General features: G+C 39.8%; 1 protein-coding gene across 3 annotated transcripts in view; it reads left to right on the forward strand.

The window, feature by feature from the left end:
• Nucleotides 1-5,524: 5,524 nt before the first annotated feature.
• The window catches only part of MAP2K6 (mitogen-activated protein kinase kinase 6), a 110,793-nt gene continuing 101,552 nt past the window's right edge, over nt 5,525-14,765 (forward strand). For all 3 annotated transcript variants that reach the window (XM_019732988.2, XM_074320883.1, XM_019732990.2), the window contains exon 1: nt 5,525-5,826. In XM_019732988.2, the coding sequence (XP_019588547.1) occupies nt 5,811-5,826 (16 nt within the window). In that variant the 5' untranslated portion in view covers nt 5,525-5,810. The remainder of the gene's footprint in view (nt 5,827-14,765) is intronic.

A 14,765-nucleotide genomic window follows, 5' to 3' on the forward strand; every position in this document is an offset into this window, starting at 1 on the left:
ATAAGTGAATGGGCATAGCTGTGTTCCAGTGAGACTTTGTTAACAAAAACCGCAGGCACGATGAATTTGGAGCATGGGCCATAATTTGACAACCCCCATTATAAAGAAATTCTCCCAGCTCTCTATGTTATTTAATAAATGTTTAATATGTACTTCTCATGTCACTAGGGCATACATCAATCATCCTTGACCTCTCTGTAATACATCACCTTTGACAACTGAAACGGCAGCCATGACAAACTTCATTTCTTTAAGACTGAAAATGAAGGTGCTGTACACACACGAGGTTCTGGAGGTATTTCCTCTGGAAGAAGTGACAAAATGAGATATTTGGGGATCTGGGTGGCCAAGGTGCAATTCTTTTTGAATCACCCTGTATAGTAAAAGTCATTAGTTAATTAAATACGGAATTAATTAGGACTGTTACAAAGGAGGTCCAAATTTAAGTGTAAATTGAACTTCACATAGAGGCACAACTGTTTATTTGGCTTTCTGTAGAGCCCTGACTTCTTCAGACTTCCAGAAGCCAGATGGGGCAGGACCATGGAAGAAAATGAATGAGGGCTGGATGAGAAAAAGAAATATGTGCACACATATACACATGCATATACGGTGCGTATGTATACACGTATATAATATATGTACGTGAAAAGGAGATTGAGTTAGGGCGGAAGGAGGAGGAAAAATATATACGTATTGATTCAAAGCAGTTCACTACTTGCCAGTGCTTTAACACATCACTCAGATGATACCCAAACACCATTCAGGGTTAATGCTAGGCTGGAAAAATTCTGTTCTTACTTTCCTCGACCCTACATCTTCTGCCAGTCATTTCATGCTAATATATCTGGTTGAGACGCAATATGGTTTGGGGGCAAGGTTGAAACAGCCTCACACTGGCGCTCTACATGGCTCCTTAATTGCTAAGAAACTGAACATTCACATTACACATTTTTTATTCAATGAGAATGTGATCCATAGAATAGCATGAGTTAACATACAGAACTGGTGACATGCAAATTCACGTCTCAGGTAAGATAAGTAACCCCGTTTTGAGCAGACTGCTTAAATGAAGGAAACTTAGAGTAGATGAGTGAGAGAAGGGGCTGAACAGTTATAGTTATAAGTAGGGCCATATTGGGGAGGGTACTGGAAGCTAAGTTGAACCTATTTTGGGACTTCTAAAATTCTGCCAACAATCTTAATTCATCGTGACGTATTTTGATTCAGTAAAATGAAAATTTGTACCTAAATATATCGTACAATTCCAACTCATCATCCAGTCCTTTAAACCAATCCCCCACTATAATACTTGTCCCCAATATAACGCAGTACAATATAACATAACTATTTAAACCGTGATTTTCTAGAATCGAGAAAAGTAGATATTCAGACTTGAACTCTTAGCTTTACCTTTGGCGCCTTCTTTCCCATGTTGCTGACATCTAGTAGACACTGTTGGAAAACGTAAACGTGCAGATACCTGGGAGGCAATATTTCAAACAGTAATATGAGTATTTCTTGTCTCATCTCTTAAACGGTATTATTATGATGATCATGGGTTGTTTTGCCAGAATAGGGGATCAGGAACCTTTCTAATTCCTGAACAGAAAGCTGTATCGCCAATGTAAAACATAGAACGAGTGATCACAACTCTTTTCCTTTCTTTAAATCATTGGTGGTTTTAATCAGACATATGGGCTGGGCTTAGAGGTGTGGAATATTAGAACTGGAAGGGGACCTTAGTCTGACCGTCCTTATTTTCCTGGGACAAAAAGAGATCCAGAAAACTGAAGTGACTTGCCCTAGGAGACACCGCTAATATTTTCTACAGCGAGGAGAAGAACACTAGCTTCTAGATTCTAGTGTCTTTCTCACATCAAAAGTTACGTCTTACCAAATCTCATTAGCTTTAAATTAAAAAATAGAGCATCAGTAACTTCTCTTGGTGTGACTACGCAGCAGGGTTTCTCAAGCTCAGCACTGTTGACACTGGACCAGGTAATTCTTTGTTGTGGGGGCTTCCTGATTACCTGCATCCCTGATCTCTACCTACTAGATGCTAAAATCACCACCCCACCCTCTTCATTGTTGTGACAACCAAAAATGTCTCTAGATATTGTCAAATGTCCACTGGGGGGCAAAAATCGCTCCTGGTTTTGATGCCCTAGCCCCACTTCCTTTCCCACCCCACGTACATCTCTAGAATAATTCCTTCAGAGCCAGACTGACTTCACCTAAGGGTACCTTTCCGAGAATCTCATATCTCTAACCTGACAGCACAGGGCCTTCCTCAGATGCTCTAGATTCCCCGGCAGGTGTTTACTCCATTGCTGGAATCTAGTAAACACCCGGCAGGTGTTTACTCCGTTGTTGGAATCTGTGGTCATAGGTCCTCTCCTCATCTACTCCAGTCTTTATTTCAGCATGCATTTGAGTGCCTATTCTATGCCAGATACTGGGCACTAGGAATGCAGAGGTAAGTCTCTGATGTCCAGTAGTTCAGTCTTCTGGGGGAGACAAAACATAAATGAACGCCCATCAGCCTTCTGAGGAGCATTAGGAGACGTGTGCGCAAGGTGCTACAGAAGTAGGGAATCCTTCACACTGAGGGTGGTCTTAGGGTGATGCATCCATACAAGGTGGATGAAAGAAAGTGACAGCTAACCAGTATCTTCATGGACACATCAGAATGAGCTAGACAGAGAGAGGAAAAGGCCTTTCAGGCACAGGGAGCAGTGTATCTAAAAGCAAGAAGGGAGAAAACCTGGCTTCTGGCTGTAGCATCGACACAGGGCGCCAAGTGACTCTGGAGAGAAGCAGAGGCCAGGTCTCGAGGAACCAATCATACCACGCTAAGGAGTCTGGAATAGATCTTGAAAATAATTAGAAACTGAGGGAAAGTGCATCAAACTTGCATTTTAGAAAGATCTGAAGTCCAGAAAATGACAAATGTGGGGGATTCGAAGTAGGCACACAGGTTATCTCAAGATAAAACACCTGATGTACTGTCCAGTCAAAGAACAATAATGCCAGGTTTCACTCTTGCAAATGCCATCATGAGAGGCATCTCCTCCTAGGAGCATTGCCACAAACTGGCAAGAAGAAGAAAGACCCACGACTATACAGAGGGACAGTCCCTCCATCTGCCCAGGGATGTGGGCCGAGGAAACTTTTTACCACCAAGGCAAGAAGAAAACCTTTTTCTCCTGTAATCAAAGACTTCAGAGGGGTTGAGTCCCTATAGACATTTGTAAAACATTTCTTCCCAGAAAGAAAAATGATAAAGTTTGCTATTTTTAAACTTAGGGTTCAGGTAATATATTGCATAGGATTGTGAGTCTATTTGTGCAGTGGCTGTTAAACGTTTCGCTGTTCCTATGGGAATATGAACGACAGACGGATTTCCAGAACACAATCCATTTACCAGCAGTGAACTGTGCATGCCTGTGCAGAGAATGTACAAGCACCAACAACAGTAGCAAAATGCATTGGGCAAGTTTTGATTAGAACTCTTTCACAGATAAGGGAGTCTGGGGCAATTTCAGAGCAATGCTGCTGACCACATACTCGTAAAATGCAAACTGCAGTGAGCTCTAGGTGGTTGTTCAGGCCCTACCTGGGCTAAGGGCGGCTACATGGCTCCAGCAGTTATCCTAGAGCCTGGCACCTAGCAGGGGCCCCCATCAATGTTTGCAAAAGTGAGTTAGATGCACTGAAATGGATCTCCACACCCACATGCTGCCTGGTTCAATTATACTTTAAAAAAAAAAAAAAAATGCTGGTTCAATGAAGTGCTGAGAGTGTGTGCAAGAAAGTGAGGAAGGGATGCAGAGAACATGGATTTGCCCAGAAAGACAGTGGAAGAAGTGAGCTGATCCCTGCGTCTGTGCCCAGAGGACAGAAACGCCTTCGTCTTAGGAGCAGGAGCTGACATGCACATGAGGTGACACTGATTAATGCTCAATGTCAGCAGAGGGGCTCAACTTAAGCAAATTAATGTTAGTTCCATGACCTGTCGCGTGTTTGCTTTAAGAATTAATTTGCTGATTTGTAGCTGAAACATGGTGGCCTTCTTCTCTCTGATTCATCCTTACACAGAAGGCCCTGGCTTCCTAGAATTCTTCATAAAATTCCAATCGTTCTCATTAGCATCATCAAATCCAGCTGGATCTTCTTTCAAAGTGACTCTTTTGGTGGTTCACTACTCACCTGACCTATCTCTCACCTCTCCCAGTTTTAAACCACCTTGACCACTGAGGGCAAATGTACCTTCTTAAAACAATGCTTTAAGTTACACCCTTTTCAAAAACCCTTTCACCACCTCTCAGATACCTGGGGAATAAAGTCCAAACCACTGGCCTGCCTTTTAGGCCTTGTTAGAGTCTTCACCTGTAAAGTGCACCCACCCTCACCACTGTTACACCAGGCAACACGATACCCTTTGTGATCCCTGAATAGGCTGTCCTCATTCCTCCACTGTGCTTGGCTCCTACCTCAGAAGCCTGACATCCTCCGTGCCTCCCTCTCTTCCTTGGAAAACACCTTTCTGAGTCTGGTCTTACTCAGTGAAGTACAAGTCTGAGCTCCTTTCACCCCAGGCCCCCTCACTCCTCTCCATTCCTTGCATGGAATGTTCTAGGCCTCTCTGGCTTCCGGTGACTTTCTCTTCCACCATGATGCCACCCATCCCTGAGCCATCAGCAACAGTGACAAATGGACCACCCCAGGCCCTAGAAAGGTGCGGGGCACATCTTAGCTCAACAAATGTCTGTTAATTTTGTTAAAGAATTTCAAGATATTTGACTTTGTAAATTTAAGATTACCACTCCCTTTCTCCCTTAGGCCAGGGACTTTCCACCCCCTAGGTGAGAAAAAGCATCTAAATATTTTAACTTTGATAAAGTTAGCTTTTATACATAAAAAGCAGAACTGCCTCTCTAACTCTTCAAGAAACGAGAACTTCCCACACCCACTCCCCACCCACCCACTACTGAATTTTTGATTCCTTTAAAATAACCGACCTAGATCATTCTTACTAAATAAAACTTTGTATCTTCACTGCAGTTGCAAAGGTAACCTTACCGTATCTAGCCAGTCACGTCACCAACAAATTCTCCATGAGAGAAAAATGATTTTAAAAATGGAGGTGGGAGCGTAAAACATCTACAGGCAGTGACAGTACAACAGGTGCTGCCTGCAAACACGAAAACACCCAAAAGGACCTACTACTGATTGAGCCAAAGCTTTTTAGCCTACTGTTGTTCTTTAGCTGTTGTTTCAGGGGCTTTTCGATAACAAAAAGGCCCTTTCGTCTTGGCCTTCACCGTTTTTCGCCCACCAATTACTAGAGTGCGTATCTGATTCATCGGGGGCAACCTACGTCGCACCCGGTTATCTCACTCAGCGATCCGCGCAACCACGTTTCCTTAAATCAGAGCCCGGCGGACTCTGCTCCGGAACTACATTACCCAGTGGCCCCCGCGCTTAGCAGGAAGGACGTCTGCGCACAAGATACTCAGTTCCAAGTTTGGAGCTTTTAGCTGCCAGCCCTGGCCCATCATGTAGCTGCAGCACAGCCTTCCCTAACGTTGCAACTGGGGGAAACAAATCACTTTCCAGTCTGTTTTGCAAGGTGTGCATTTCCACCTTGATTCCCTGAAAGTCCATCTGCTGGATCGGTCAAGAGAAACTCCACTTGCATGAAGATTGCACGCCTGCAGCTTGCATCTTTGTTGCAAAACTAGCTACAGAAGAGAAGCAAGGCAAAGTCTTTTGTGCTCCCCTCCCCCATCAAAGGAAAGGGGAAAATGTCTCAGTCGAAAGGTAAGATCCAATTTGCATTACTTGCAAAAATGCAAAGGGTTGTGCATGCATTTATGAATGCATGGATGCAATTTTCGCCTAGCGATTGCATTTTTAAGTTTGAGGTTTTCCACAGCTCAGTTGCATTTCCTGTTTAGTATGTGTCTTTTTTTTGCAGACACAGAGAGTTCCTGTAAGGCAGGGCTTGCAGTTCAGCTGTGCATTGACGTTATTTGCATTCTTCTGCTAGGATTACTGGGCTCTTTTTGCCTTTTGCACAGTCAGGAGAGATAGAGCAGGTTGGTAGCGGCTAAATGTGCAATGCTTTATATAATTGTAAAATTCTTTCGTATGCACGCCTATTACAAGTAATTTTATGTGGAACAGAAATACAAACTTTTCAGAAGTCTGTGGGTGAAGATGAAAGGTAAAACTTGAGTTAAACTAGTAGGAAATTAATGTAATCGTATATTCCTTGGGGAATGCGCCGTTGCTGTGCCAGTATTTAGCTAAATTTCCATTGATATCCCTTTGAACATTAAGCAACTTTTGATTTTGAAAGGAAGTCAAGGTGAAGTGTGAATAATATGTGTTAAAAACGTAGAGAAGTCTGTCCCTTCTGAGATTTTGCGCTTTACACTAATTGCTGATTGGCTCACAGTGTTTAGAAGCAGCAATGAGGAAGGACACTGATCTTTTCTGTCTTCTCATTTGGGAGATGTGTTGCTTCTGGGTGGGGGGATCTCGGAAGAAAAACTGTCCTTTTAAGCATTCCACTAAGGTGAGGGGACTGTCCTGTTTCATTAACAACCATAATGAAATCTTTTAAGGGTGTAATTGCATATATTTAGTCAGCGATAATATAATAGGTCAGAAGTTCAGGGTTATGGTTGTTTTCCTTATGGTTTTTTTTCTTCTTAAAAAAATGTTTTTTACACCGTTGTATTTTGCAGGCTTAATGTCATGCTGGGGGAGGGATTAAAATAAAATTTCTGACATGGCATCAGAGAGCTGGGGAGGTGCTGTCAGGTGTTCTAGGACCCTAAGGCACTTGTTTCAGAACAAATCCTTTACCAGAGACAAAGCACTTGCCATGTGAGAAATGTGTGGGTTAAAGAGGTGAGTGAAGCACTGGGTGAGTTAGGTTACTGGGGCACAACCTAAGCAAGTAGGCAGTGTAAGTGTGACCTGGGGAGGTTAAAATGTCTCTCATAAGCTTTCGGCCACTTTTTTTTGGAGTTGTTTGCACCACTTTTTAATTCTACCCGATGGGAATCATACCTCATAGCCCAAGAATAAAGTGATGTGTATTCTCAAGAGTTCGAAGTAGGGCTCTGCTTTTCTTTGAGCATGCAGGGGGAATGTAAATCTAAAAAGCTAAGTGTGCTCAAGAACCTAGGAGTTGGCATTAGGAGGTTTACAGGTTCCTGAGTAGAGGGGGAACGTCCAATCTCCTAAATGAACAGACAAGTAACAGCTTGGAAGGGACATTCCATGCTTTCAGGTATGCAAGAGATGGCACCTGGTTACTTTGTATTTTGTATATATTTACGCATTCATTCAGTTTAACATATGTAGAAATATACACACACACTGGACAGGATTTGGGGGCATACAAAAATATTTAAAATGCAATCGTTTCCTTCAAAGAACTTACCCTGTGGTTCATGAAAGACCATGTAGGGCTGAAAGAAAGCAAGTCATTATAATATAATTGCATAGATAGTGAAGAGAAATGGCGAGGTTGGAGTTTAGAGATAAAAATGATCTTCTCCCTGGGAGAGTCAGGAAGGTTTCATGAGGAAGGTGGTGGTATAGTGAGTTTATCTTGGGACCTTAGGGTCTAAACTAAATCAGGTTCCTATTTGCATTTTGGGGGCAGCTCCCTCCTAGTAGAGCCAGTTTTTGAGTTGGGAAACTAAGAGTTACTAGCATGATACTCTTCTATTATGGGTATGCCCATAATAGATCAGGTACTGGCATTCTCCAAATCATTTTCCATTTATCCAGGTAGTTTTCTTAATTGGGTCCCATTCCAAAGGTGGAGGTTTCTGTCCAAAAGGAAAATTATGGCTAGAAGTAGGTGATCATTTCAGAAATAACATGGGAGCCTTGGCCTGGACTTTCAATGTGGAATAGGCCTAATTCAGTTAGGGTATTCTCAAATGGCCAAGACACTTTTTGCAGTACCCAACTTCTTTGTCATAATATAACCAAATGAAATGGGAAGGAAAGTGAAAGGTGGCTACAACCTCATAGCACTGAAGAATTTAACAACATGTTCAATTCATGGACCTTTACGAACTTTCTAGATCACTATAATTCGGTTTTACAGACCTCTAATTTAAGGCACAGCAGAGGCAAAAGAATTACAGACTCCCTGGGAGCTGGAAGGACTGGGTTACTTCTTTCCAGCCTTACCAACAGTGAGATTCCGAGAAAGAATTTCTTAAAAAGAAATTTTGTTTTCCACTGTTGTAACTTTAGGTGGTATGCTTTCCAGCTTGTTTATATTAGCTGTCTGGGGTTGAACTGACATTTTTCAAATATTAAAGTGGTAGAATGCCTTTTGAGGAAATCTGAAATGTAAGTTAACAGGAAGGGCACCCATTCCTGCACTTTACAGGAAGACAGGCTACAGGAAAAATGTGTCATCTACATTACCCGGGAGAGAAAAGCTATTGTTATCAGCCCTAATGATTGGAGGGAGGGAGGGAGGAAGTGAGGGAGGAAGGAGGGTAGTGAGGTAGGGAGGTTTGGCATCTCCCAGTTCACCTGAAAAGATACAAAAAGTTTGATCTTGTTAAAATGCACTCTTTCTCAGGTCTATCTCTATTCACCTTCCAAAAATTACTAATACCTTAGTTTAAGATAGTAAATGTTACATGTTCCCCTTTAAAAACAATTTTAAAATTTAAAAATGCTCCTTTAAAAATATAGCAATAGGCCAGTCATGTCGTGAGAAATGTGGGTAAGGCATAATTCAGAATATTGTAGGAAAGTGATAGACAAGGGCTTAACCCTACTATGGGATCTTTGCTTTGTGATTAATTCCACCCTGGGAAATGAGATGTGTCAATTTCTCATTCTGTGCAAATTCCTTTGTTAGGTTGTACCAGGCGGACTTGTCACGCTTAGCCTGTAATCTGAGCCAGTTACGTTTTATAACCTCGTACATCTCAGGACACAAAATCAGAATAGGTACCTTGGGTTTCCCCGAGCTGCTTTTGTATTATGTGGCATTCAGCACTTGACAAGTAGGCTGCATGTCAGCTGCAGGGGCTTTCAGGGGGTCTCTTTGCGGTAAATTTAATGCTGGAGGAAATGGTTGAGATTCTCATCCCTTTGTTTTTCACAGATTAGTATTTTTTTAACAACTTTTTAGTATTTTAAAATCTGAAAGATCTATAAGGAATATTTTTAAAACTTAAAATAAAACTAGTATATAAATAATACTTGTTCATTATAGAAAAATTTGAAAATATAGAAAAGGAACAAAGAAAATAAAAATCACTAGTTACCACAGTGTACATTTTAGCATATATCTGTTTGGACTTTTTTTCTATTCTGTGTGTGTGTGTATATATAGATATATATATAGATAGATAGATAGATAGATAGATAGATATGTGAATAAACCCAAAATGTGTATAAAACTAACATTTATTTAGTTATCTTTAGTTTCACTTACTAATACACTGTAAAATATTTCCACGTTAATCTATTTCAACATTCATAGTATCCAATTCTATTGTATTTATTTAAATAGAACCTAATGATTATTAGCTTTTTTATTCAGGTATAATTATTATACAAAATTATATTAATTTCAAGGTATACTACATGATTTGATATTTGTATATATTTGGAAATGATCACAAGTCTAGTTAACATCCATGACCATACATAGTTCCAGAATTTGTTTTCTTTTAACTTTGAAGATATACTCTCTTAGCAACTTTCAAATATTAAATACAATATTATTAACTATAGTCACCATGTTGTACGTTACCTCCCTGTGACTTATTTATTTTATAACTAGAAGTTTGTAGCTTTTGACCACTTTCACTCATTTTGCCCCCTCCTTTCTGTTCTGTGTATCTGTGAGAATGTTTTTTAGCTTTTTGTTTTTTAGATTCCACATATCAGTGAAATCATGTGGTATTTGTCTTTCTCTGTCTGACTTACTCCACTCAGCACAGTACCCTCTAGATCCATCCATGTTGTTGCAGATAGCAAGATTTCCTTATTTTTTATGGCTGTATAATATTCCATTATATATATGTATATGTGTGTGTGTATATGTATACATATATACACACATATATAGATCACATTTTTTTATCCATTCATCTGTTGATGGACACTTAGGTTATTTCCACATCTTGGCTGTTGTAAATAATGCAATAAACATGGGGGTGCTATTAACTTTCAATATTATGAGTATTGCTATGATGATCATCCCAGTTCATAGGTTATTACGTATACTGTGGCCTTAGTATCACTATAGATAACCAATTCTTCCCCACTCTCCATTTTCTTCTCTACCTTTTACAAATGGCTTTTTTAAATTATTGTAAAATGATATATACTCACTGAGAGTAAATTCAAACCAAAGAGAAATTTATAATAAGAAAATAAGAATCACTCAAAGTTATACCACCCAGAGCTAATTACTGTTAATTTTTTGGTGACTATCTTTTTGTATTTGTATATACATACATATATACATAGGTATGCATGCTATTATTTATGCGTGCTATTTTACACAGTATATATGATATTTGTAACTTACTTTATACTCTACCATACGTCTTGGACATCTTTCTATATTCATACACATGTAGTTACGTCATTCTTTCCAACAAATTAATTTACAATGTAAGAATGTAGCCGTTTTCAATCTTCAATTGGACTTCCACGTAGTTTCAGTATATTTCTTTTTAAAGAAAACTGCAAGGAACACCTTGAACATACTTCTTTGCACATTTGCCCTATTATCTCTTTAGGATGAACTCCTATAAGTGGAAGTGTTAGGTCAAAGGGCATGCATGGATATATTGCCAAATTGCCTTCTAGAGAGCTAACACTAATTCGTCCCACCAATAAAGTTTGGAAGCACCCAGTCTTTCCTTTTAAGCATCATGGTAAATATTGTCAAATGAATTGCTCTCCAGAAAAGTTATGCCTGCTTTCCTTCATCCTGAGTAGAATAATTTGAAAAAAATCTCTATCAATTCAATAAAAGTTATTAATACTTTACACTTCTTTGCATTTTTAGTAATAAAGAAGTTGAATGTTTCCCTTTTTTTTTGACATTTGTGTTTCACGTATTTGAGTTTTCTCATAAAATGTATCTTTAAATTTTTAATTTGGGGATCAAATTATTTTCAAAGTTAGGCCAGAACATTCCAAAATTGCGAAGCTTAAGTAATCATGGGTTGGAAATTGGGTTCCATGCATCTAAACAATTTAATTCACTGGTGAATTTTAATTTTAACTAAAATATCTTTAGTAAACATCACATATTTTATAAACTCATTTTGTTATATTGTCTATAGCTATCCAGACCCGTATGAAAATAATAAGAAAAATGTAATGATCTGATTAAAATTCCAGTTTGGGAAATAACTTACTTCTGGACATTTCTGCATTTTTAGTTATCTCTACAGGCAAAAGTAGTTTTTCTCTGTTTCGTAAACAATTCTTACATAGCACATGGTTGTATTATGTGCATTGTTGCAGAATAGTTCTTTTTTTTTCAGCTTCATGTGCAATGTCTAATCATAAAAGGTGGTTCACTTTAGTTGACTAGATTTCTTACAAGAATTAAGGCTAAAATCTACTTTGATGACCTCACAAATTAAATAAGTCAGCCACACTTAACATATTCTTAACATAGCCTTCCTTAGTAAATGTGCCTATTTCTGCATCCGGGGATAAGTGATAGAATTTAAAGCCATGAAAGGAGTTTTATAGTCCAATCATCTCTTAACAGAAGAGCAAACTGAAGCCTTGGAAGTAAGTGCTTTGCCTGAAGACATAGCCAGAGGGTAGAATTTACATCTCTTGATTCTCTGTCCCTAAATTCTTTTCACTAAACCATACACAAACACTACTAGTGATCCATATTTACAAAGCATTTTTTTTCCTTCATAATCTTTAGTATATTCCACATTTTTTTTGGTTTTGTTTGTTTTTGTGAGAAGCAGACTGGCAAGGGGGGAGGTGGCGGCTGATGGTCCAATCAGTAGGGGTTCTTTTTCTGTGCCCAATAAATGGTGATATATGCATCATGGTGGTGGGGCTTCTTACCAGTTTTCTGCAAAAGGATATTTTGCAAATGCTTTCATTGTAATTCCCATTGCCTACACTAGATAGCTGCAAGTTTTAACCATCGTTAATTGTTATTTGCCTTTTTTGGACAACCTCTGAAAGACCCAGCTGGGTAGCTAACATTTCTTCTTTTATATCTTTGCATCTCCACCTCTTTTAGCAACATGCTTATACATAATAGGTGCTCAATAAATGACGATGAAAGTATTTTTTATCAGTGGGGATCTCTATCACTTTCCCCCCTGACATTTCATAAAAGTTTTGGGGTCACTAAATGACAATGCAGTTTTCTTCCTGTGTTTTTTTGTTTGTGTTAATATTCCCATTATATGTTTGCTTTATTTGGAAATTGCAAGGATAGCATAAAAAGCAACTTTAGATGGCTGGAGGAGTAATTTCTCCTACCGATGCCCTCTAAACAGATTTCAAGTTTGTATGATCCTTGGCTAACTAACTTTCCCTTTTAAAAATAAGCGGAACTAAGATGAATTTTCCAAAGACTCTAATGGGATAGGATTGAAGTGAATTCCTCCCTCCTGTGCTGGTCTCAGGAGCTGTTGGTAAGTTACCTCTGAACTTGAGCCTCTGAAGGGTTGTCAGAGATAATCTGAAAGTTTTTAACAGCTGCCCTATGACAAAACAAGGAACTTTGCATGGATAACCTGCAAATGAAAGATTCCCCCCTTCCACCCTGGGTTTTGTTTCCCACCCTGTCTCCTCAGATGGTTTTCCTTCCCAGAGCTGGTCCATACATTTTGGTAGTCAGTCCACAAAACCCTCTCTTTCTGCAGTAAGAGGATGTTCTGGTTATAACACAGGAAATCTATCGCAAATCATATCATTTAGTCAACTCACTTCTGAGTTGAAGCATTAAATAGATACTTGCTGGAACTCTCGTCATCTGATTTATTTTCTACTCAGTACATTCCTCCTTAAATCAGATTGGGATCAGGTGGTGTTTTGTTTTGTTTTGGTTTGTTTTATAGACCATTACCTCCAAATTTTGGTGCTGATCACAACCCATCCCCCCACCCCCAATGCTATCATCATCACCATCTTCACTTTTTACATGTCAGCCACTTTTCATGTATTATGCTTTTGAACATCACAAAAATCCTATGAGGACAGATACTGTCATCATTCATTTATAAATGAAGAAACTGAGGCTCAAATGAGTTAACTGACTTTCCTGTGGCTGAGTAGCCAGTCAGCAGCAGAGGCAAAGGCAAGGCCGGGCCTGTCTGACCACAGGGCCCATGCTTATAACCCAGGGTCAGCAAATTACAGCCCGAGGGCCAAATCCAGCCCCACCTGTTTTTAAGTTCAGCCCATGAGCTAAAATGTTTTGCACATTTTTTAAATGATTGGGAAATAAATCAAAAGAATAACATTTCACGACACATGAAAATTATATAAAAATTCACAGTCCATATCTACAAATAAAGTTTTATTGGAACACAGCTGTGCTCACTCATTAATATGTTTTTCATGGCTGCTTTTCCCTCCAAAATGGTCGGGGTGAGTAGTTGTGATGGAGGCTGTTTGTCCCACGAAGCCAAATTATTTACTGTCTGGCCCTTTCCAAAAAAAGTTTGATAACCTTGCCCTTTATGACTTTACTCGATCACGGCCTGGAGTTTTTTCATGATGAGGCCCCCATATTACATTTCTCTTTGGCCTTACTTGGAAGTTGTTAACCTGGATTACGACTCACTGGCTACTCAGCCAGTGACCTCTGGGGCCCACCCACAGGAAATGTCTGAGTGTTTCTCTTGGTTATGAGATTTGTAGGCCATTGCTCATTTCCGTTGAACTAAGCTACCCGTCTCCTTTAGCCCATCCTGGGGTCCTTTCGCCTGAGCTGCGCTCTTCCTGTTTGCTTTATATTCTTTTCTTCCCCCCCCCCCCGCCCCTTGAGAAGCTGCTCATTAGTTCATCCCTCATTCCTTCATTCCCCCTTCTTGATCCTATATTTTGTTTAAAAAGCAAACTAAAATCACCTCTCATGCTACGACCGTTGCCTGGCTTTGTTGATTATTATCATGACGCAGGTCAGAGGTTCCATACTTTCTTTTGTGTGGCACAAAGATGGAAACTGCCCGCCATGGTAAGACAGTCACCATCTTACCCAGAGAGGTTTCCGGTTGTCATCTCTTACAAAGGTTAGAGCCATTTTCTTTAACCACCCCCCTCAACCCTGGGTGGACAATACTTTTTGGGGGCATGAATATCCTTTTGCTTACAGAGTCACATAATTTGTGGGTATTGTGTGTATTTAGGAGGGAAGGTTGTGGTAAAGGGAAGAAGGGGTGGAGAGGGAAGCTACGTGAAGACAAAGTAGCTTTGGTAGGATGAGCCTAGATTTGTCACTATCCAGAATGAGGTAAATTTAAGTCACATACAAGGAAGTGCTAATTCCTACTACCCCAGATGGCAACACCACTGCGGGTTTTTTTCTGTATTCCGGATACTGTGCTTAGTGAATGATCTCATTCTCCCCTCCTTAGGGCCTGGAGAGGTGATGCCACATTTTATATAGGAGCAAAGTGAGGCCAGAGAGGTTAAGGAACTTGCTTTAGACGTCAAGGCTGATAGTGGCAGAGCAGAGGCTTTTAATTAAGGTC

Source organism: Rhinolophus sinicus, linkage group LG15 (assembly GCF_036562045.2).
Source record: "Rhinolophus sinicus isolate RSC01 linkage group LG15, ASM3656204v1, whole genome shotgun sequence".
NCBI classification, from domain to species: Eukaryota; Metazoa; Chordata; class Mammalia; order Chiroptera; family Rhinolophidae; genus Rhinolophus; species Rhinolophus sinicus.